The following is a 23,556-nucleotide window of genomic DNA, read 5'->3' on the forward strand; positions in this document are numbered from 1 at the left end:
TTTTAAAAATTGATATGTAATTCACATGCCATAAAATTTACCCATTTAAAGTATACAATTCAGTGGTTTTCAATATATTCACAAGATTGTACAACTATCACTACTACCTAATTCCAGAGCATTTATCATCCCCAGAAGAAACACTGTACCCATTAGCAGTCATTTCCCCTTTCATCCTTCCCCAGCCCCTGACAACTACTAATCTACTTTCTGTCTATATATTTCCCTATTCTGAACATTTCATGTAAATGAAATGCAATATGTGGTCTTTTGTGACTGGCTTCTTTCACTTAGCTTAATATTTAAGTTCATCCATGGTTGTAGCATGCATCAGTACTTCATTCCTTATTACGGCTGAGTAATATTCCATTGTATAGATAGAGCACATGTTGATCCATTCTTCAGCTGATGGACATTTGGGTTGTTTCCACTTTTTGTGACTATGTGAATAATGTTACTGTGAACATTCTTATACAAATTCTTTGTTAATATATGTTTGTAGTTCTCTTCCATACATACCTAGGGAGTAGTATTTCAGTCACGATAACTACATTTGATTTTGAGGAACTGCCAGACTGTTTTCTAAAGTGGCTGCATCATTTTTTCCATATTCAACTGTTAACTGATACAATAATACTTCTGGATTCTTTACTTCAATTTCATTGGGTTTGTTGGAGGAGAATTGTCTTGGTAGAGCGGTGGAGGCAAAAGTTGGATTTTGGAAGATTGTAGAGTAAGGAAATAAGTAGTAATTACAGTGAAGAAGTAGAAATTAACAAGTAGAGATTTCTATTTCCCAGATAAATGGCAGTGAAGAGAGGGAGAGGTGGTGATTTAATGGAAATAGCATTGGACATGGAGAAATTGGTTACAAAAGCAATTCTGGTGTTCACTGATACACTCTGAGCTTTAGTATCCTATTTTGTAAAATGAGTATACTGAAACTTTTACCTCTTAGCATTGTTTCAGGAATTAAATGAGATGAAAAAACACAGAAACACTTAAGTCCTCAGGCACATGATAGGGCCATGCCAAATTTACTTGAATTTGAGAGGCTGGTATTCATATTTGGTAGGAGAATTGAAAAGTTTGTTGACACTGTTTTAGAACAGGGGTTGGCAAACTGCCCAGTGAACCAAATCTATTTGCCTAAGTAAAAATGCTGTTTATATTTTTAAAGGCTCTACAAAAGAATGCAGTCAAGCCTAAAGTATTTCTTCTCTGCCCCTTTGTAGAATAAGTTTGCAGACCCCTTTTCTTAGAGTACAGAAGATCTGATTTGTTTCATAGACCAAAGAGAAAATCAACTAAAGAAAGATATTAAAATAAAAGAGGATAATTGAGCAAATAAGGCCATGAAGAGAATTAGATGGGAATAAATTTCTATCATGAACATAATTATAATAGGTTACCTTTGGATTAGAGGAATTACAAGCAGAAGGGAAAGAGGAAAAACATTTTGAGATGGACAAAATTGAAAGAGTTCATGCTGATAACATTTTTAATCAACATTTTACTGTATGTCTATCTACCATATGTTAGGTACTATACATTTTATTTGCTTTAATTTTTTTAAATTAAATGGAGATATACAAGAGAATATATGTATAAGATATAAAAAATAACCATGCATTAGCCCAGTTTGAAAAAGACATAGACACCCCTATGTTTGTCACAGCACTATTTACAATAGCCAAGAAATGGAAGCAACCTAAGTGTCCATCAGTAGATGAATGGATAAAGAAGATGTGGTACATATATACAATGGAATATTATACAGCCAGAAGAAGAAGAAAACAAATCCTACCATTTGCAACAACATGGATGGAGCTGGAGGGTATTATGCTCAGTGAAATAAGCCAGGCAGAGAAAGACAAGTATGAAATGATTTCACTCATCTGTGAAGTAAAAGAACAAAGAAAAAACTGAAGGAACAAAACAGCAGCAGACTCACAGAACCCAAGAATTGACTAACAGTTACCAAAAGGAAAAGGACTGGGGAGGATGGGTGTGAAGGGAGGGATAAGGGGGAAAAGGGGGCATTATGATTAGCACACATAATGTAGTGGGGAGGGACATGGAAAAGACAATATATACAGAGAAGACAAGTAATGATTCAATAGCATCTTACTATGCTATGGACAGTGACTGTAATGGGGTATGTGGGTGGGACTTGATAATAGGGGGAGTCTAGTAACCATAATGTTGTTCAAGTAATTGTACATTAACGACATCAAAACAAAAAACACACAAAACCATACACTGAACGTGCATTTGCTCCTCACCCAGATTAAGTACTGTATTAATAGTATAAATAAAAGACAGTTTTAGAGGTTCATCCATATTTGTATATCAGTAGTTCCCTTTTTCAGAGTTCTATTCTATTGTATGTATATTCCACAACTTTTTGTCCATTTGCCAGTTGGTGGACATTTGCTTTTTTTCCGCTTTTTTTCATATTACAAATAAAGCAACTTCTTCTGTGGATATGTTTTTATTACTCTTGTGAAAATCCTCAAGAGTAGAATTGCTGAGTCATATGGTAAGTGTATATTTAACTTTTTAAGAAACTGCCAAACTGTTTTCAAACTGGTATAATTTTACATTCCCATCAGTAGTGTATAAACATTTTATAAACTAATCATACCACATCCATACCAGTAGTATACTTCGTCTTTCTTTTTTATTTTTTTTATTAAGTTATGATTGATATACACTCTTATGAAGGTTTCACATGAAACAACAATGTGGTTACTACATTTACACATATAATCAAGTCCCCACCCATACCCCAATGCAGTCACTGTATATCAGTGCAGCAAGATGTCACCGATTCACTATGTGTCTTCTCTGTGCTACGTTGTTCTCCTGGTGATCCTACACAACATGTGTACTAAACATAATACTCCTCAATCCCCTTCTTCCTCCTTCCCCACTCGCTCTCTCACATCCCTCCCCTTTGGAAACCACTAGTTCATTCTTGGAGTCTGTGAGTCTTCTGCCATTTTGTTCCTTCATTTTTGCTTCACTGTTACACTCCACAAATGAGGGAAATCATTTGGCATTTGTCTTTTTCTGCCTGGCTTACTTCACTGAGCATAATGTCCTCCAGCTCCATCCATGTTGTTGCAAATGGTAGGATTTGTTTCTTTCTTATGGCTGAATAGTATTCCATTGTGTATATGTACCACTTCTTCTTTATGAATCCATCTACTGATGGACACTTAGGTTGCTTCCATATGTTGGCTATTGTAAAAAGTGCTGTGATAAACACAGGGATGCATATGTTTTTTTGAATCTGAGAAGTTGTATTCTTTGGGTAAATTCCAAGGAGTGGGATTCCCACATCAAATGGCATTTCTGTTTTTAGTTTTTGATGAACGTCCATAGTGCTTTCCACAATAGTTGAACTAGCTTACATTCCCACCAGCAGTGTACGAGGGTTCCCCTTTCTCAGCATCCTCGCCATCATTTCTTGTTCTTAGTCTTTCGATGCTGGCCACCTTACTGGTGTGAGGTGATATCTCATTGTGGTTTTAATTTGCATTTGCCTGATGATTAGTGATATGGAGCATCTTTTCATGTGTCTGTTGGCCATCTGAATTTCTCTTTGGAGAACTGTCTCTTCATATCCTCTGCCCATTTTTTAATCAGGTTACTTGCTTTTTGGGTGTTGAGGTGTGTAAATTCTTTATATATTTTAGATTTCACCCCTTCTCAGATATGTCACTTACAAATATATTCTCCCATACTGTAGGGTGCCTTTTTGTCTTATTGATGGTGTCCTTTGCCGTACATTAACTTTTTAGTTTGATGTAGTCCCATGAGTTATTTTTTGCTTTTGTTTGCCTTGCTCAAGGAGATGCGTTCAGGAAGAAGTTGCTCATGCTTATATTCAGGAGATGTTTGCCTATGTTGTCTTCAAAGAGTTTTATGGTTTCATGACTTATATTCAAGTCTTTAATCCATTTTGAGTTTACTTTTGTGTATAGGGTTAAACAATAATACAGTTTCATTCTTTTGCATGTAGCTGTCTAGTTTTGCCAACACCAGCTGTTGAAGAGGATGTCATTTCCCCATTGTATGTCCATTGCTCCTTTATCATATATTAATTGACCTCTATGGTTGGGTTTATATCAGGGCTCTCTAGTCTGTTCCATTGGTTTATGTGTCTGTTCTTGTGCCAGTACCAAATTGTGTTGATTACAGTGGCTATATAGTAGAGCTTGAAGTTGGGGAGCATAATTCCCCCTGCTGTATTCTTCCTTCTCAAGATTGCTTTGGCTATTCAAGGTCTTTTGTGGTTCCATATGAATTTTAGGATGATTTTCTCTAGTTTGTTGAAGAATACTGTTGGTGTTTTGATAGGAATTGCATTGAATCTGTAGATTGCTTTATGCAGGATGGCCATTTTGACAATATTAATTCTTCCTATCCATGAGCATGGGATGTGTTTCCATTTATTGGTATCTTTAATTTCTCTCATGAGTGTCTGGTAGTTTTCAGAGTATAGGTCTTTCACTTCCTTGGTTAGGTTTATTCATAGGTACTTTATTCTTTTTGATGCAACTGTGAGTAGAATTGTTTTCCAGATTTGTCTCTCTGCTACTTCATTGTTAGTGTATAGGAATGCCACAGATTTCTGTGTATTAATTTTGTATCCAGCAACTTTGATGAATTCAGATACTAGATCTAGTAGTTTTGGAGTGGATTCTTTAGGGTTTTTTATGTACAATATCATGTCATCTGCAAACAGGGACAGTTTAACTTCTTCCTTGCCTATCTGGATGCCTTTTACCTCTTTGTGTTGTCTGATTGCCGTGGCTAGGACCTGCAGAACGATGTTGAATAGAAGTGGGGAGAATGTGCATCCTTGTCTTGTTCCCAGTCTTAAAGGAAAAGTTTTCAGCTTCTCGCTGTTAAGTATAATGTTGGCTGTGGGTTTGTCATATATGGCCTTTATTATGTTGAGGTACTTGCCCTCTATAACCATTTTGTTGAGAGTTTTTGTCATAAATGGATGTTGAATTTTGTTGAATGCTTTTTCAGCATCTATGGAGAGGATCATGTGGCTTTTGTCCTTTTTGTTGATGTGGTGGATGATGATGGATTTTCTAATGTTGTACCATCCCTGCATCCCTGGAATAACTCCTACTTGATCATGATGGATGATCTTTTCGATGTATTTTTTAATTCGGTTTGCTAATATTTTGTTGAGTATTTTTTCGTCTATGTTCATCAGGGATATTCATCTGTAATTTTCTTCATTTGTGGTGTCATTGCCTGGTTTTGGTATTAGCATGATGCTGTCCTCATACAGTGAGTTTGGAAGTGTTCCCTCTTCTTCTACTCTTTGGAAAACTTTAAGGAGGATGGGTATTTGGTCTTCACTAAATGTTTGAAAAATTCAGTGGTGAAGACATCTATTACAGGGGTTTTGTTCTTAGGTATTTTTTTGATTACCATTTCAGTTTCGTTGCTGGTAATTGGTGTGTTTAAATTTTCTGTTTCTTCCTTGGTCAGCCTTGGAAGGTTGTGTTTTTCTAGAAAGTTGTCCTTTTTTTCTAGGTTATCCAGTTCGTTAGCATATAATTTTTCATAGTATTCTCTAATCATTCTTTGTATTTCTGTGGTATACATTGTGATATTTCCTTTCTCATTTCTGTTTCTGTTTATGTGTGTAGACTCTCTTTTTTTCTTGATAAGTTTGGCTAGGGGGTTATCTATTTTGTTTATTTTCCCAAAGAACCAGCTCTTGCTTTCATTGATTCTTTCTGTTGTTTTATTCTTTTCAATTTTATTTATTTCTGCTCTAATCTTTATTATGTCCCTCCTACTGACTTTGGCCTCATTTGTTCTTCTTTTTCTAGTTTCATTAATTGTGAGTTTAGACTACTTTTATGGGATGGTTCTTCTTTCCTGAAGTAGGCCTGTATTACAATATACTTTCCTCTTAGCACGGCCTTGGCTGCATCCCACAGATTCTCTGGTGTTGAATTATTGTTGTCATTTGTCTCCATATATTGCTTGATCTCTGTTTTTATTTGGTCCTTGATCCATTGGTTATTTAGGAGCATGTTGTGGAGCCTCCATGTGTTTGTGGGATTTTTTCATTTTCTTTGCGTAATTTATTTCTAGTTTCATGCCTTTGTGGTCTGAGAAACTGGTTGGTACAATTTCAGTCTTTTTGAATTTACTGAGGCTCTTTCTGTGGCCTAGTATATCAGCTATTCTTGGAAATGTTCCATGTGCGCTTGAGAAGAATGTGTATCCTGCTGCTTTTGGGTGTAGAGTTCTGTAGATGTCTGTTAGGTCCATCTGTTCTAATGTGTTGTTCAGTGCCTCTGTGTCCTTACTTATTTTTTGTCTGGTTGATCTGTCCTTTAGAGTGAGTGGAGTGTTGAAGTGTCCTAAAATGAATGCATTGCATTTGATTTCCTCCTTTAATTCTGTTAGTATTTGTTTCACATATGCTGGTACTCCTGTATTGGGTGCATATATATTTATAATGATTATATCCTCTTTTTGGACCAACCCATTTATCATTATGTAATGTCCTTCTTTATCTCTTGTGACTTTGTTTGTTTTGAAGTCTATTTTGTTTGATACTAGTAGTGCAATACCTGTTTTTTTCTCCCTGTTGTTTGCATGAAATATCTTTTTCCATCCCTTGAGTTTTAGTCTGTGTATGTCTTTGGGTTTGAGGTGAGTCTCTTGTAAGCAGCATATAGATGCGTCTTGCTTTTTTATTCATTCTTTTAGTCTGTGTCTTTTGATTGGTGCATTCAGTCCATTTACATTTAGCTTGATTATTGAAAGACATATACTTACTGCCATTGCAGGCTTTAGATTCGTTGTTACCAAAGTTTCAAGGTTAGCTTCTTTACTATCTTACTGTCTAACTTAACTCGCTTATTGAGCTATTATAAACACTGTCTGATGATTCTTTATTTTTCTCCCTTCTTATTCCTCTTCCTCCATTGTTTATATGTTGGGTGTTTTATTCTGTGCTCTTTTGTGTTTCCTTTGACTGCTTTTGTGGGTAGTTGATTTTTTTTTGCCTTTAGTTAGTATGTGATTGCTCTGCTTTCTTTGCTGTGATGTTATTTTCTCTGGTGACATCTATTTAGCCTTAGGAGTGCTTCCATCTAGAGCAGTCCCTCTAAAATACCCTGTAGAGGTGGTTTGTGGGAGGCAAATTCCCTCAGCTTTTGCTTGTCTGGGAATTGTTTCATCCCTCCTTCATATTTAAATGATAATCATGCTGGATACAGTATTCTTGGTTCAAGGCCCTTCTGTTTCATTGCATTAAATGTATCATGCCATTCTCTTCTGGCCTGTAAGGTTTCTGTTGGGACATCTGATGATAGCCTGATAGGTTTTCCTTTGTAGGTGACCTTTTTCCTCTCTCTAGCTGCCTTTAATACTCTGTCCTTGTCCTTGATCTTTGTCATTTTATTTATTATGTGCTTGGTGTTGTCCTCCTTGGGTCCCTTCTGTTGGGAGTTCTGTGTGCTTCCGTGGTCTGTGCCACTATTTCCTCCCCCAGTTTGGGGAAATTTTCAGCAGTTATTTCTTCAAATACACTTTCTATCCCTTTTTCTCTCTCTTCTTCTTGTACCCCTATAATGCGGATATTGTTCCATTTGATTTGGTCACACAGTTCTCTTAATATTGTTTCATTCCTGGAAATCCTTTTATCTCTCTCTGCCTCAGCTTCTCTGCATTCCTGTTCTCTGGTTTCTATTCCATTAATGGCCTCTTGCATCTCATCCATTCTGATTTTAAGTCCTTCCAGAGATTGTTTTGTTTCTGTAGTCTCCCTCCCTCCTTTATCCGTTAGCTCTTTCATTTTTCTCTGCAGCTCCATCAGCATGGTTATGACCTTTATTTTGAATTCTTTTTCAGGAAGATTGGTTAGATCTATCTCCCCAGGTTCCCTCTCAAGGGAGGATGTCTGTGTGATTCTGTTCTGGATCAAATTCTTCTGCCCTTTCATGGCGATAGAGGTAGTTGTAGGGAGTTGGTGCATGTGTCGGCTGGGAGACCGTCCCTTCTTGCTGGTTTGTGGCCTTCCTCTCCTGTGAGAACAGTGACCCCTAGTGGCTTGTGCTGGGCAGCTGCACGGAGATGGGGCCTCTAAGTCTGGCCCAAGTGGCTGCTGTGGGTGTGGCTGGCCTCAGGCTGCTGCTCCGGTATGGCAGAGCTGCACTGGAGGGGGAATGGGTGGGAGTCTGTTTATTGCCATGAGGGGCCTCCAAGCTGCGCTGCTGCTCAGGGGGTTAGGGCGTCCAGAGTTCGCCGGGATTTCCAGCTGATGGGCTGAATGCACCGGGACACTTCTGTCCAGCTGTGGGTCTCCTGTCCCTTTAAGACTTTCAAAGAGCACTTGCTTTTCTTTTGTTCCAGGGGCTCTGGCTGTGGGGACTCGCTCACAGGTCTTACTGTCCCATTCCCCTAGTATCCAGCACACCATGCACTGTATGTCTGCACCCCCAGTGTGGATGTCTAGGGCTGGGTATTTAGCAGTCCTGGGCTCCCTCTCCCTCCTGGCTTCAACTCCTCTCCTCCCACTGGGAGCTGGGGTGAGAGGCACTTGGGTCCTGCCGGGCCACGGCTTGTTCTTACCCCCTTCATGAGGCACTGGTTTCTCGCAGATGTAGATGTAGCCTGGCTGTTGTCCTGTATCTTCTGGTCTCTCTTTTAGGAATAGTTGTATTTGTTGTATTTTCAAAGATATATATGGTTTTGGGAGGAGATTTCCACTGCTCTACTCACACCACCATCTTGGCTCCTTGGCATTACATTTTAAAACCACTTATTTGAGTAAGATTTAGTTTTCATTTGGTTTCATAACAAAATAACCATTTGCAAACGTGTATTTCCAAAGGTAGAATTTTGACACAATTGTTTTTGATAGGGTATTACTCCGAATATATCTGTAAAATTTAAGATTCTCAAATATATGTAATCCAAGTATTACATATTTTGCCCTGCATTAACTTCCCTATGTGACACTTTCAGTATATGCTTAGACAAGTAAATTAAACAGTGCTTCTTTTCATAAAGTTTTAATCAAAAAATATTTTGGTGTATCGGTCTTTAGCTCTACAATTTTAGGAATGTATTCATGCCATCACTTTTATTTCAGGAAATCCTATTTCAGAATAGAAAAGTGTAGAAAAGTAGGACAGATCGCTTCCTGCTAAATAAATTTCCCAAAGATATAATAATCCATGAATGAATAAATTGAATCACATATTATATGGTTCCTTGTGAATGTACTTGCAGATCTGTAATTGAATTATTTACCCAGCCTGTAATGTCAGTTAAAATGGCCCTGTATCTAATCGTATCTGCTGGTGATCTGAGGCTGGGATTTCTCCTTGGAAAACAAACCAGGAGATTTATTTTACCCCAGGCTCAAAAGTATTTAACACTATACCAAGCCTTAAGCCACCTAGTACTCGTGTAGTAGAAACAGGCTGCCATCCTGCGTGTTCATTTAGTTTATCAAGCAAAACACTGAGCATAGGAGTTTATTTAAGTCATGTTATTATATACATGTGTTGTTTAAACTTTCAGCTTTTTAGACAAAGTAAAAATGACAGTGTATGGTTTCAGGGTTCTGTGTTCTGTGTCTTGGCAGAATGTTGCCACTTCATATTTAAATTTTGAAACAAATCCATTGTCAACAAAGACCATTGCAAGAACATCATTCATTGTCATCAGTCTTTATTAAACTTTTCAAGACTTTTCTCAATTTGGAGAAATACCATTTCCTTGATAATTTGTAATTAGCATCTTGTCCAGATGTTTTTCACTTACATCAAAATTTTCAAATAAGCTCAGCTCAGGGAGTTATTTTCATCTGTATTCTCATCAGCTACAAAAAATAATGCCACTAATTAACATTTTTACTCAATGCATCTTGTGATCTTGCAGCCATATCACTAACATTTTGAGCACCTATCATTTTAATTAGAACTACATATGTATAAACTATTACTCAAAGTTTTGCTGCATTCATTAGACATTATTTTTTAAATTTTACCATCCATAAGAGATTTTGATACCTTAAAGCTTTTCATCCTAACACATAATTTCCTATCATGTCGTCTTCAACTAGGATAATACACTTTCCTGACAGAGTTTTATCATCTCATGAGCATCTCTGTGTGAGGAACCTAGCACAGCTGGCCTTAGTAAAGTTTTCAATAAATGATGGTTATATTGATATGGACAGATACAGAATAAGAAAAAAAAAATAAAGAAGAAGGGAGTGACCATGACATCTCTACCAAGACATGAAGAAGATTTCACAGAGGAGTAATGCTAGAGGAAATTGCATATATAAATGCATGAGGAAATGGGATGTAAGGTACACTTAGAGAGCCCTAAATAATTGGTCTATTAAGGAGAGAGGGATGGAGGAGGAGAGCACATTTGAGATGAGGCTTCTGAGGTAGGCAGGAATGGGGATCATTAATTTATATTAAGCCAGGAGTCTTAAAATTAGCTAAAGAAAATTTCTGATATATTGCATGTCTCTTTCAGGTCTCACTTGCCCTGGAGCCTCTGTCAGAAACTTATGATAGCTACAGTCCTCTTCCTACCACTGATAAGACAGAAAATGTGCTTTTATCTAAGCAGGGATTCAGGGAATATACTGAACCCAGCAGTACCCAGTTTCTGGTTCCATCAAGGCCTCATAGGATACCTACCACTAAAATCGATGGAAAAGAGTTAGCATCTAACAGTAGTAGATCAACAACTCCACGGTAATTACCCACCTTATACCACTCTGTCAGCTTACTCTTGCTGTACTCATAATTTGTCTTAAGTTTGTGTTGGGTAAAAGACTAAAGGCAGTCAGTCACTCATTCAGCAAATAACTATTAAGTACCCACTGTGTTCCTGGTGTCCAGCACCAGTCACTAGGCATACAAATTAATAAGACACAATTCTCATTTTTGGGGACTGCTTACAATCTGGTGGGGATGCCAACATACAGATAAATAAATATGCTTAAGCCATATACAGAAGCCATGATAGATGTCCTTGAGGGGGAAGAGGCAAAGGCAGTATTTTGTGAAACACAATAGAGTAAGAGAAATAGATTCTGATTTGCTTTGTGTCAGGCTTAGCATTGAGCTCTTTATTTCATTGTCTCACTTTAGTCACAACCACACAACAGTAAGTAAATCGTCTGTTATTTATTTCATTTAGGTGATGAAAAACATATTTACAAAGTCTAAGCTATACTGCTCTAAATCTCTGATCCACTTTCTGTCTCTGACAAAGTGGAATATTATTATAATGGATAATGTACTGCTGAAGTTCTCCTTTATTTTAAAACAGGGGAAAGGACCACTTGCACTTTGCAGAGTACTCTGATACAATAAAGGACTCTTTCTTTGGACTACAGCACCATCTTAATTCAGAGGCCATGACTCTGAAAGACAAAGCCCCACAGAAGCAAATGTCCCTTCTTAACAGTTCTGAATTCCAGCCTCATATTAGAACAGTTGCCAAGAGTCACAGTGACTCATGCTTTTCTTCAAACAACCCTCCTACCCAGGACCTTCTTTCAGGTATGTATGTATTTGTGAACTGAGACTAAGCTCTATTTATTGGGATTACTTTGCTTGTTAGCCAGCGTATAAAAAGAAGCAAGACTTATGTTTGAACTAAATAATCAAATAAAAGTGAGTTAAGAATCTTTCACCATTTAACAGCAGCTGTATTAAGCCACTGAGTTACTTCTAAACAATTACTAGGTGCTTAAAATTGTAGGCTTGGGAAAGGAACCATTGAAAATGTACCTGGATATGAGGAGAAAGCCTGTATCATAGAAAAATATTAGTCCTTACTTTTCCTAAATTATTCAAGGCAGATAAGGTTTTTGTCTCATCATTAGCTCTTTAGCACTGTGCAGAAGCTAGTGTTAAGTCCATTTCACATTCTGAAAAGTGTTGGTCTCACTGGGAACATTCAGTGCACAGCAACTTCTGATCTTAAGCCTGGGAATTATATATGACTCACAAAGAGAAGTAGAAAAAAGTCAGTTTACTTAAATAAGGGCTTATACTGAAATAAAAAAGCAGATAGGAACTAGGTCGATTACCTCATGTTAGGAGTCATATCATCAAGGCAACTGAAGTGCTGTACATTACACTATAAGGGCAAACATATATCTCTGTAACATCAAGAGCATGACAGGAATTTGTCTCCATTCTCACAAGTAAAATTTCCAAAGTAGAATATCTGCAGCATTAGTAGAAAAGTCTTTTAAGTAACGATTTAGGTACATAATTTACATTAGCAAGGAATTTTTTTTTTAAAGAAAGACATTCTGTTTTCTCTGCTGGAATGTCTGTGATCCCCTATTTTTAAAAACATACTCTGATTATAATCTATTAACTTGAGTTTTTAATGCAGTTCTAGGCTACAGTTAACAAAAAAGTTGTCTCACTATACTCAGCACTTATCAGCTAACACCTGAACCCTGGGCACCAACTTTCAGAAAGATACTTGTTCACTCTTAAGCAGTTGTTTATTGAGCATCTATCAAATGTCTGTCTCTCTTTCAGGTGTCAGGAATCAACAGTCTAAATAAATTTTTTAAAAATACACAAACTCCTGTCTTATGGATCTTATATTCTAGGTGGGAAGACCAACAATTAGATAAGTATATAGTATTAGATGTTCTAATACTGTATTAGTATTAGTATTAGATGCTAATAATGGCAGTGGGAAAAAATGAACAAGGAAGGGAAGAGGAGGGGATGTTAGTTTTCTATAGGTTGGCAAAGGAGGGCTTCATTAAGAAGGTACCATGAAAGATCTAAAAAAGTTGAGTTCCTTCTAAGGACAGTAACTAGGCTGGTGAAGGGACCACCAAGAGATACTTAGCCCCCAAAAAACAACTACCATTTATTGAGCATTCATTATGTGCTGGCTATTGTGCCAAGTCTTACACATGTAATCTTACAAAAACCAAGTGTGGTAGGGATTGTTATCCCCATTTTAAAATGGAGACACAGGCAGGCTCAGAGTTAGGGAGCTCCTGTCCTGTTAAAGGGGACAGCAGCTCCTCAGCTCCAGTTCATTATTGTCTTAAGGCAAACTCCTCTGCTTCATCCTACTGTAGGTGTATTATTTACCAAAACCTGCTTTTTTTTTGAATCAAGACTATGCTGGCCAACTCTTCAAGCCAAGAAAAATATGCCACATACAACCTGTGGTCTGCCAATGTGCAACCTCTTCCATAAGAGTTGCTAGAATCAGTGGGTTTAAAGATAAAACAAGACAGACTGTGACTCAGCCTGATATAATAGTCCAACCTGTGCAAAAATGGAAAAGACAGCTTCAAAAGGTAGTGAATTTTACACTTGAAAGGGTCAAGCACAGGCTCAATAACCTTCCCATGGGACTCTTACAGATTAGATTAAATCATCGAATAGATACAATCTTAAAAGGTCCCTTCCAACCACAAGTTTCTGGAGGACTGAAATTAAGTGGGCCACTTTAGTAAGTAGATCTAGAGCTGAGGCCAGGGGAGGAATATAACAAATACATAAACCTAATTATCTTCCTGGTCTTCATGTACTTACATAGAAAAAGGGGTATAGAACTAAATTAGTCAACCAGCTGCTATTTAAAAAACACTGCATAAATTTAATTAGTAGTTTAAAACCTTTACATGCTTATGTTACTCTACAAGAAGATATGTCAAAGAAATAATCAATCTTCCCATGTTTTCTTCCATCTGCTACTTCTATAGCTTTTCTTCTTCCTTCCTAATTACAACCCTTAAGTAGAATTCGTGCCTCATAACGAAATTACCGAGTATCACAATTCTTCCAAGTGGTAAAGATACCTCAAGACAAATGCTGGGCATAGAAGCCACAGGGCATAAATCTGCAAAGAAGTAAAAAGCTAACCTTTTCAAACAATATTGCTTCTCTCTCACTTACCAACTTCACATTTCCCTGTATGGCCCCAGAAGATGACTGGTTAGCCAGAGACGGGTAAGATTCCTCAAGGGAGGAACAACCTAAGACAGGCACAGTCGCAGGGGGGCCATCAGGTGAGAAATTGGGGATCAACAGAGGTGAGGCTTAGAACCCCACCCCCCCTGTTTTGAGAGAAATCTGCATCCGTGGATGTTTTGTTGCCCTTGTCTAGCTTGGATTAATACTTAGTCTATAGGCTGATCATCTACATTTGCCTTCTTACAGCACTTAACTATGTTTTCTACCTTTATCTTGCATCTACCTACCACTTCAGCATTTTATTAAAAATAATAATAAGGGAGAAATATGGGATTCACATATAAATCAAGCATAAAAATCAAACGAATATTCATATTTGACCTGATTGTTTATAATTCATAATGTGTGATCAAAACTGAAAGTTTCTGTGATGACTGCCCTTGCACTGTTCACCATGTAAGAACTTATTCACTATGTAAGAATTTGTTCACCATGTAAGAACTTGTTCGTTATGCTTCAGAAGATTAGAGACTGTTGAGAACTAGGCTTAGGGTTGATTAATGATTGTGCATTGAGTCTCCTATACAGAATTTTATTGTTAACAACCATTTGATTAATAAATATGAGAGATGCCCTCTCAAAAAAAAAAATGACATGGTTCTAGCACACAAATAAAGTCTCACAACCAGACTTAGGCTTAGAAACATGGTTATGCATAGCGCCTTCTGGATTGTGCAGCGTGCAACTTTTATTACCACCAACAGCATCATCTCTGCCTACACCTCAGAATCCAGGGAACTGGCTTCTGTGATCATTGGAATCAAAATATGTTTCCTTTAATGTTTTTATTTTTGAACTATTTCTCCCCAGTGTGTAACAAAGCAAAGCAAATTAATGGTATGAATATATCATAGGAAATAAAGTCTGACTATTACCAATAAAACAAAAACACTGCATACTCTGCTTATAAAAGTTGGGGTTTAGAAAGAAAGGAGTTGGAACAAAAAACAAGCTGTATACCTCCTTCTGGTTATTAGCAGGGCCTGTTCCCACAGCATGTAGGAAATAAACGAGGGAAACATTTGTCCTGAACTCACCTGCGTGCCCTTCCTTTGTGTTCAGGAAATCCTTATTGAATTGAGGTGCAGACATGTGCCATGACAGCTCTTAGAGTATAGGTATCAACTTCCTCTTGAGAAGGGAAGAGATGATTTGTTGCTATGTCTTAGACTTCAGAGAAGCTTTATGCAGAATGGCTTTTTCACCAGTTGAAACCACTTGGAGGCCAAACAAGTGAACCACCTGTGTTTACATTTGTTCTACTAGTTCTCCTCAATGTTTATGTCTTTTTTAAAACTTGCTTTTGGTATGTATCTGAAGTACCTATTACCATTTTCTTTTTTTTTTTTCATTAAAGTATCATTCATATGCAATCTTATGTTGGTTGCAAATGTGCAACCTTGAACAGTGGTTCAAGAGTTCCCGTGATCAACTTACATTGTGATTGTGAATTATTGTGCCCCTTTATTCCCCACCCCTCCCCCGGACACTTGTCTCAACCCCTCCGCCTTGGTAACCACTAGTCACGTCTCAGTGTCTATTAGTCTATTGCTGTTTTGTGCCTTCTGTTTTGCTTTGTTTTTATATTCCACAAATAAGTGAAATCATATGGTAGCTGTCTTTCTCCACCTGGCTTATTTCACTGAGCATAATACCCTCTAGATCCACCTGTGTTGTTGCAAATGGCAGGATTTCTTTTTCTTTTCATGGCTGAATAATATTCCATTAATGTACATGTACCACGTCTTAATCCATTCATCTATTGATGGACACTTAGGTTACATCCTTATCTTGGCTTTGCAAACAGTGTGGCAGTAAACACAGGGGTGCATATATCTTTTCAAATCAGGGATTTTGTTTTCATTCAGTAAATTCCTAGCAGTGGAATTACAGTGTCAAATGGGATTTCTGTTCTTAGCTTTTTGAGGAGACTCCATATTGCTTTCCACAGCAGTTGCACAATTTTACATTTCCACAGACAGCATAGGAGGGTTCCTGTTTCTCCACATCCTCGCCACCATTTGTTGTTTCTTACCTTTTGGATAGTGGCCATTCTAACCAGTGTGAGGTGATAGATATCTCATTGTGGTTTTAATTTACATTTCCCTAATGGTTAGTGACATGGAGCATCTTCATGTCCCTGTTGGCCATTTGTATTTCTTTGGAAAAGTATCTGGTCAGGTCCTCCTTCCATTTTTTTATTGGGTTATTTGTTTTTTTGGGTGTTGAGACATACGAGTTCTTTATATATTTTGGATGTTAACCCCTTATCAGATGAGTCATTTATGAATATATTCTCCCATACAGTAAGTTACCTTTTTGTTCTACCAATGGTGTTCTTTGCTGTACAGAAGCTTTTTAGTTTGATGTAGTCCCACTTACTCATTTTTCATTTTGTTTCCCTTGGCCAAGAAGATGTGTCCTGGAAAAAATTGCCCATATCTGTATTCAAGAGATTTTTGCCTGTTTTCTTCTAAGAATTTTATGGTTTCATGACTTACATTCAGGTCTTTTATCCATTTCTAGTTTATTTTTGTGTATGTAGTTAGACAGTAATCCAGTTTCCTTCTCTTACATGTAACTGTCCAGTTTGGCCAATACCAGTTGTTGAAGAGGCTGTCTTTTCCCCACTGTATATTCATGGCTCCTTTATCATGTATTAATTGACAATATATGCTTGTGTTTATAGCTGGACTCTCTGTTCTGTTCCATTGATCTATGGGTCTGTTCTTGTTCCAGTACCAAGTTGTTTTGATTACTGTAATGTTGTAATAAAGCTTGAAGTAGAGAGCATAATCCCTCCAGCTTTTTTCTTCTTTCTCAGGATTGCTTTGACTATTCAGGGTCTTTTAAGGTTCCATATGAATTTTAGAACTATTTGTTCGAGTTCATTAAAGAATGCTATAGGTATTTTGATAGGAATTGCACTGAATCTGTAAAGTGCTTTGGGCAGGATGGCCATTTTGACAATATTAATTCTTCCTATCCATGAACAAAGGGTAGATTTCCATTTATTGGTTTCTTCATTAATTTCTCTAATGAGTATCTTGTAGTTTTCAGAGTATATAGGTCTTTTACCTCCTTGGTTAGGTTTATTCCTAGGTATTTTATTATTTTGATGTAATTGTAAATGGAGTTCTTTTCCTGAATTCCCTTTCTTCTAGGTCATTGTTAGTATATAGGAATACAACAGATTTCTGTGTATTAATTTTGTATCCTCCAACTTTGCTGAATTCAGTTATTAGTTCCAGTAGTTTTGGGGTGGATTCTTTAGGGCTTTCTATGTTATAATATCATGTCATCTGCAAATGGCGTTTAACTTCTTCCTTACCAGTTTGGATGCCTTTTATCTCTGTGTTGTCTGATTGCTTTGGCTAGCACCTCCAGTACTATCTTGAATAAAAGTGGTGACAGTGGGCATCCTTGTCTTTTTCCTGACCTTAGAGGAAAAGCTTTCAGCTTTTCGCTATTAAGTATGATGTTGGCTGTGGGTGTGTAATATAGGCCTTTATTATGTTGAGGTATGTATCCTCTATACTCATTTTGTTGAGAGGTTTTATCATGAATGGATGTTGAATTTTGTCAAATGCTTTTTCAGCATCTATTGAGATGATCATGTGCTTTTTATCCTTCTTTTTTTAATGTGGTGTATGATACTGATTTACAAATATTGTACCAATCTTGCATTCCTAGAATAAATCCTTCTTGGTCTTGATGGATGTTCTTTTTTGATGTATTTTTTAATTCAGTTTGCTAATATTTTGTTGAGGATTTTTGCATTGGTGTTCATCAGGGATATTGGACTGTAATTTTCTTTTTTTGTGGTATCTTTGTCTGGTTTTGGTATTAGAGTGATGCTTGCCTCATAGAATGAGTTTGGAAGTATTCCCTCCTCTTCCACTTTATGGAATTCTTTAAGAAGGATGGGTATTAGCTCTTTAAATGTTTGGTAGAATTTGACTGTGAAGCCGTATGGATATGGAATGTTTGTTTTGGAGGAGTTTTTTTTTGACTACCAGGTCAATTTCATTGCTGGTAATTGGTCTGTTCAGATTTTGTTTCTTCCTGGGTCAGTCTTGGAAGGTTGTATTTTTCTAGGAAGTATTCCATTTCTTCTAGTTTATCTAGGTTATTGGTGTATAATTTTTCATAGTATTCTCTAATAATTCTTTGTATATTTTGGTATCCATTGTGATTATTCCTTCTTCATTTCTGATTCTGTTAAGGTGTGTACACGTTTTTTTTCTTGATAACTCTGGCTAGGTGTTTATTTTGTTCATTTTCTCAAAGAACCAGCTCCTGGTTTCATTGATTTCTCTATTGTTGTGCTCTTCTCTATTTCCTTTACTTCTGCTCTGATCTTGTTATGTCCCTCCTACTGACTTTGGGCTTCATTTGTTCTTCTTTCTCTAGTTTCTTTAATTGTGATTTTAAACTGTTTATTTGGGATTGTTCTTATTTTTTAAGGTAAGCCTCTATTGCTATGTACTTTCCTCTTAGAACTGCCTTTTTCACCTCTCACAGATTTTGGGCTACTGTGTTTTTGTTTTCATTTGTCTCCACATATTGCTTGATTTCTGTTTTAATTTGGTCATTGATCTACTGATTATTTAGAAGCATATTGTTTAGCCTGCATGTTTTTGTAGGCTTTTTTGTTTTCTCTGTGGAATTTATTTCTAGTTTCATACCATTGTGGTCTGAGAAGTTGCTTGGTACAATTTCAATCTTTATGAACTTGTTGAGGCTCTTTTTCTGGTCTAGTATATGATCTGTTCTTCAGAACATTCCTTGTACACTTGAGGAAAATGTGTACCCTGCTGCTTTTGGGTAAAATGTTCTGTAGATGTCTGTTAAGTCCATTTGATCTAATATACTGTTCAGTGCCTCTGTTTCCTTATTTATTTTCTGCCTGGTTGATCTGTCTATTTAGGTGAGTGGTGTGTTAAAGTCTCCTACAATGACTGTGTTGTAATCTATTTCCCCCCTTAATTGTGTTAGTATTAGTTTTCCATATATAGGTGCACCTATGTTGGGTGCTTAGATATTTATAATGGTTATATCCTCTTGTTGGACAGATCCCTTTATCATTATGCTTTTTTTGTCTCATTACTTTCTTTGTTTTGAAATCTATTTTGTCTGATATAAGTACTGCTACTCCTGATTTTTTCTTCCTATTATTTGTACAAAATACCTTCTCCCATCCCTTCACTTTCAGTCTGTGTATGTCTTTGGGTCTGAAATGAGTCTCTTGTAGGCAGCATGTAGATGGGTCTGCCCCTCTATGTCTTTTGATTGGTGCATTCAGTCCATTTACATTTAAGGTGATTTTTGATAGAGACATACTCATTGACATTTTATTAATTGTTTTCTGGTTTTTGTTTTTGTGTTTTATCTCCTCTCTGTTCCTTTTTTCCTCTTTTATGCTCTTGTTATGTGATGGTTTTCTTTAGCATTGTGGTTGGATTTCTATTTTTAAATTTTTTGTGTATCTATTACAGGTTTTAAGTTGTGGTACCAAAGGTTCAAGGAGAGCTTCCTGACTATATAACAGTCTATCTATATTGTTTGCTGATTGCTCTTATTTCAAATGCAATCTAAAAGTACTTTTTTCTTCTTCCTTCTCCACACTTTATGTATTAGATGTCATAATCTGTACTTTTTGTGTATCCCTTGATTGATTTTGTATATAGTTGGTTTTGCTACTTTTGTTTTAATTTCTAACTTACTTGGTAATTAATTGGTCTACTACCTTTAATTTCACTGATGAAAACAATTTAATCTTAAGAACATTTCCATCTGCAGCAGTCCCAGAACTTAACATGTCCTGTAATGCTGGTTTGATTGTTATAAATTCTTTGAGCCTTCATTTATCTGGAAATCGTTTAATCCCTGCTTTAAATTTAAATGATTATATTGCTTAATAGAGGATTCTTGATTGAAGGTCCTTCTGCTTCAATACATTAAATATTTCATGACTTTGCATTCTGGCCTGTGAAATTTCTACTGAGGAGTCTGCTTGATAGCCTGATGGGGTTTCCTTTATAAGTAAATATTTTCTCTCTCTGGCTGCTTTCAGTACTCTCTCCTTATCCTTAATCTTTGCCATTTTAATTATTATATGTGCTGGTGTTGTCTTCCTGGGGTTCCTTTTGTTAGGGGCTCTCTGTGCTTCCATGACCTGAGTGTCTGTTTTCTTGGACACAATTATTTCCTCAAAGAGACTTTCTATTCCTTTGTCTCTCTCTTCTCCTTCTTGTATCCCTGTTTTGCAAATGTTGTTTTGTTTGGATTGGTCACACAGCTTTCTTATCATTCTTTCATTCCTAGTGATTCTTTGTCTCTCTCTTCCTTGGCTTCTTTATGTTCCTGTTCTCTAATTTCCATCCCATTGGCTCTCTCATCTACTTGCAGTAATCTACTATTCATTCCTTCCATTGTATGTTTCATTTCAGTTACTGTATTCTTCAGCTCTGAGTTGCTCTTTTTTGACTCTTTTCTCTCTTTGTTGAAGTCCTCGCTGAGATCTTTAATACTTTTGTGCAAATCAGTGAGCATATTTATAACTTTTACTTTGAAATCTTTATCAAGAAGATCCATGATCTCTGTTTTATTTAGGCCTCTTTCTGGTGTCTTGTCCTGTAGTTTTGCTTGAAACACATTCCTCTGCCTCCTCATTTTGTCAGGATTTCTGTGTTTCTTCCTTTGTATTAGATGGATCTGCTATGCTTCCTGGCCTAGAGAGTAATAGCTTTATGAAGGAGGCATCTTATGGTGCCCAGAAGTTAAGACTCTTTACTCTCCAGTCCTGGTTCCACTTTGAAGGAGCCCCAGGTGCTGTTGATGTGCAATGGACAGGGCCACCTTTCTGTCTATCTACAGTAGTGGTCCGAGTCTGCACCAGCAGTTTGCCTTAGTCACCTTTGTGATCAGAGCAGAGGTCTCTGCTAGGATCGCTCTTGATGGGGCCTCCCTCTCCCTGACCTGCAGTGTTGGTGTAGCTTCAGGGTTAATGGGGTGGGTGGGGCCCATTGTGTGGCTCTGGGGCAGGGCAGGAAGTGCAGCACCAGGCTTGGACACCTGCAGGGAGAAAGGAGCTCTTGGAGCTGGTTCCTGCTGACACCTCCCCAGTTGGGCTGAAACAGGGCCAAGAAAACTGGGAGAGTCTCCCTCTGCCTGCCAGGCAGCAAAGCTGATGCTGTTGCTGGGCCAAGTGGGTTGGCTCCCTGGCAGTGCACATAGGGGATACTTTGGAGCTGAATTATCAGTAAGGGGGCCAGAGCATCTGGGGCTTCCAAGAGTTCTCAGCCTGTTGGGCTGAGGGAAGACTGGATAGATGTCTACCTGCCCTTTCTCTTGAGGAGAGAGCATCATCCAACTCTTACCTTCTGACATCCTTTCCTCTGTGGCAGTCTTTCAAACTGCCATCTCTGCTTTGGGTCTCAGTGGGACCAGTGGAGCATGACCAGTGGCTGAAGTCTCAGCCTTCCAGAGCGTTCAAATTGTCCCTGGTATTCAGACCGGCTAATCATCAGAACCCAAAGTAATGTGGATCTGCACTCCTGGAGCAGATCTCCAGGGCCAGGTGTGCAGAATTTCTGGGTGTCTGTCCTCTCCCCACTCTCTTCTCCTCCTCCCTCCTATGGGCTGGGATGGAGGAAGGGCTTGCATTCTGCTCAATTTCAACTCTTCCACTTTACCCTTTTCTGTGTGGTCTTCTCTTCTTCCCAAGTGCAGGTGGTCTGTTTTCCAGTCTTCAGATCATTTTCAGGTTTAGTTGTATTTGCTATACTTTCTTCCTTAATGTCTTTGTGAGAGGAGGTTTCTGCTCTGCTTTCCTACTCTGCCATCTTTTTCCCACCCATCCTGACTTTTCTATTAACCTTGCTTTATGATCTCAGACAAGTCATAGAAATTTTTTGGCATCCTTTTCTTCATCCATAAAAGTATACATTTGGAATAGATTATCACTATGGTTCCTAAAAGTTTAGCTGGTATAGATAGATACTAGTGTTTCTTGAATAATAATGCCACCAAAACTCTTACAAATAATAAGAGAATTCAGTAAGGTATCTGGATACAAAAATAATATATATAGATATCATTAACCTTATTATGTGCAAACACCAGTTGGAAAAATCAGTGAATACATACTGTGACTCCCACAAGGAGGTCAGTCTCTGGAATAGAGACTTCATTCCCTGCTATAATAATGCCAGCATCTAAAACAGTCCACATAATAGAAGCTCAGTAAACGTTTATTGTAAAGTGAATGTCCTCAAGGAGTTTTTGAGCTGGGGGAAAGGTAGACAAGTAGGCCATTATAGTACACTATGGTAAGTCCTATGATAGAAGGAAGGTGCTAAATATTGCAAGTATTTCTGTTTGCTTTTAGACTTTCTGTGTTCCTTTTCCCTCTTCAGCTCTGTTAGAACAAGGCAATAAACTACGTAATGCCATGGTGATTTCTACAATGAAATCAAGCCCAGATACTTGCATGTTGTTGGATGAAGTTCATTCTCCTAGGAAAGAAGATTTTCATAGAGCATCAATACAGTAAGTTACAAGATAAGCATGAACCCTAACAGTTCATTTCTTAATAGCTGTTAGCTTTTGTTTTCGTCAAGTTACAGACTAGATAATCTTGGAAATGTTCAGCAAATAATTCTTAATATGGGAGAAAAGAAGCCTAAACAGGAATTAAGATACTCAAAATCTAGACCTGGCATTGGCACTTGTTAAATATGTAAATAACTGAATTCTTTACCCCCTCTGAATCAGGAGCCTTGTATATAAAATTGCAATATTCTCTCCTCCTCCTTTTTTAGAAGTTAAATGAGATTCTAAAAATAGTAAAGGGCCTTGTAAGTTGTAAAGTTATATATGTATTTAAGGCAGTTAAGTCTAAAGTTGTATTAAATTTTCCATGTTAAACCAACTCTATGTACTATCTCTTAGGTAAATTAATTCTGATTTACATTTTTCCCATGTTAACCATTCAGTATATTTTTCCACACATTAGAATCAAAGCCTTATCTAAGAATCAATTTAAAGACCACACTGAAGATCACCTCCTCCCTTCAACTGAGAATACGTCTTGGAAGCATGATACAAAAGCTGATAACAGGGCCATACAGCTGCTCTTGGGCAGGTAAGAATTCTTAACTCACTTTCTTCATCAATTCATTGTGTACATTGTTAACAGATTTATCTTCCTGAAGCAACAATTCCTAAGAATAGCCAAGTCATTCCCTTAATCATTGCATACTAATAAAAATCATTATTTATTACCTACTAAATAAAAATCCAGTCTTTAGCCTTTCATTCTTAGCTTCATTTACAGAATGGTCTCCCCAATCCACCTTTACATCTCCCAACTCTATCCTAACACCAAAGTTGGCAGGGTATAATGAAAAGAGCATGGATTTTTTTAAAGAGATAGAAGTTAAAATTTGGGACCTGTCTCTTATTAACTTTGTGGCCTGCATAATTAGGGAAGAAA

General features: G+C 37.3%; 1 protein-coding gene across 4 annotated transcripts in view; it reads left to right on the forward strand.

Moving 5' to 3' along the window:
- The window catches only part of C2CD3 (C2 domain containing 3 centriole elongation regulator), a 147,895-nt gene that overhangs the window by 19,773 nt on the left and 104,566 nt on the right, over nucleotides 1-23,556 (forward strand). For 2 of the 4 annotated variants that reach the window (XM_037026238.2, XM_037026237.2), the window contains exons 4-7: nucleotides 10,558-10,781; nucleotides 11,362-11,594; nucleotides 22,478-22,610; nucleotides 23,077-23,205. In XM_037026238.2, coding sequence (XP_036882133.2) covers nucleotides 10,558-10,781; nucleotides 11,362-11,594; nucleotides 22,478-22,610; nucleotides 23,077-23,205 — 719 coding nt within the window. Of the gene's footprint in view, nucleotides 1-10,557; nucleotides 10,782-11,361; nucleotides 11,595-22,449; nucleotides 22,611-23,076; nucleotides 23,206-23,556 lie in introns of those variants that run through there. The other 2 variants (XM_037026239.2, XM_073216021.1) reach the window with 2 other exon arrangements.

Source organism: Manis javanica, chromosome 11 (genome assembly GCF_040802235.1).
Source record: "Manis javanica isolate MJ-LG chromosome 11, MJ_LKY, whole genome shotgun sequence".
Classification (NCBI taxonomy): domain Eukaryota; kingdom Metazoa; phylum Chordata; class Mammalia; order Pholidota; family Manidae; genus Manis; species Manis javanica.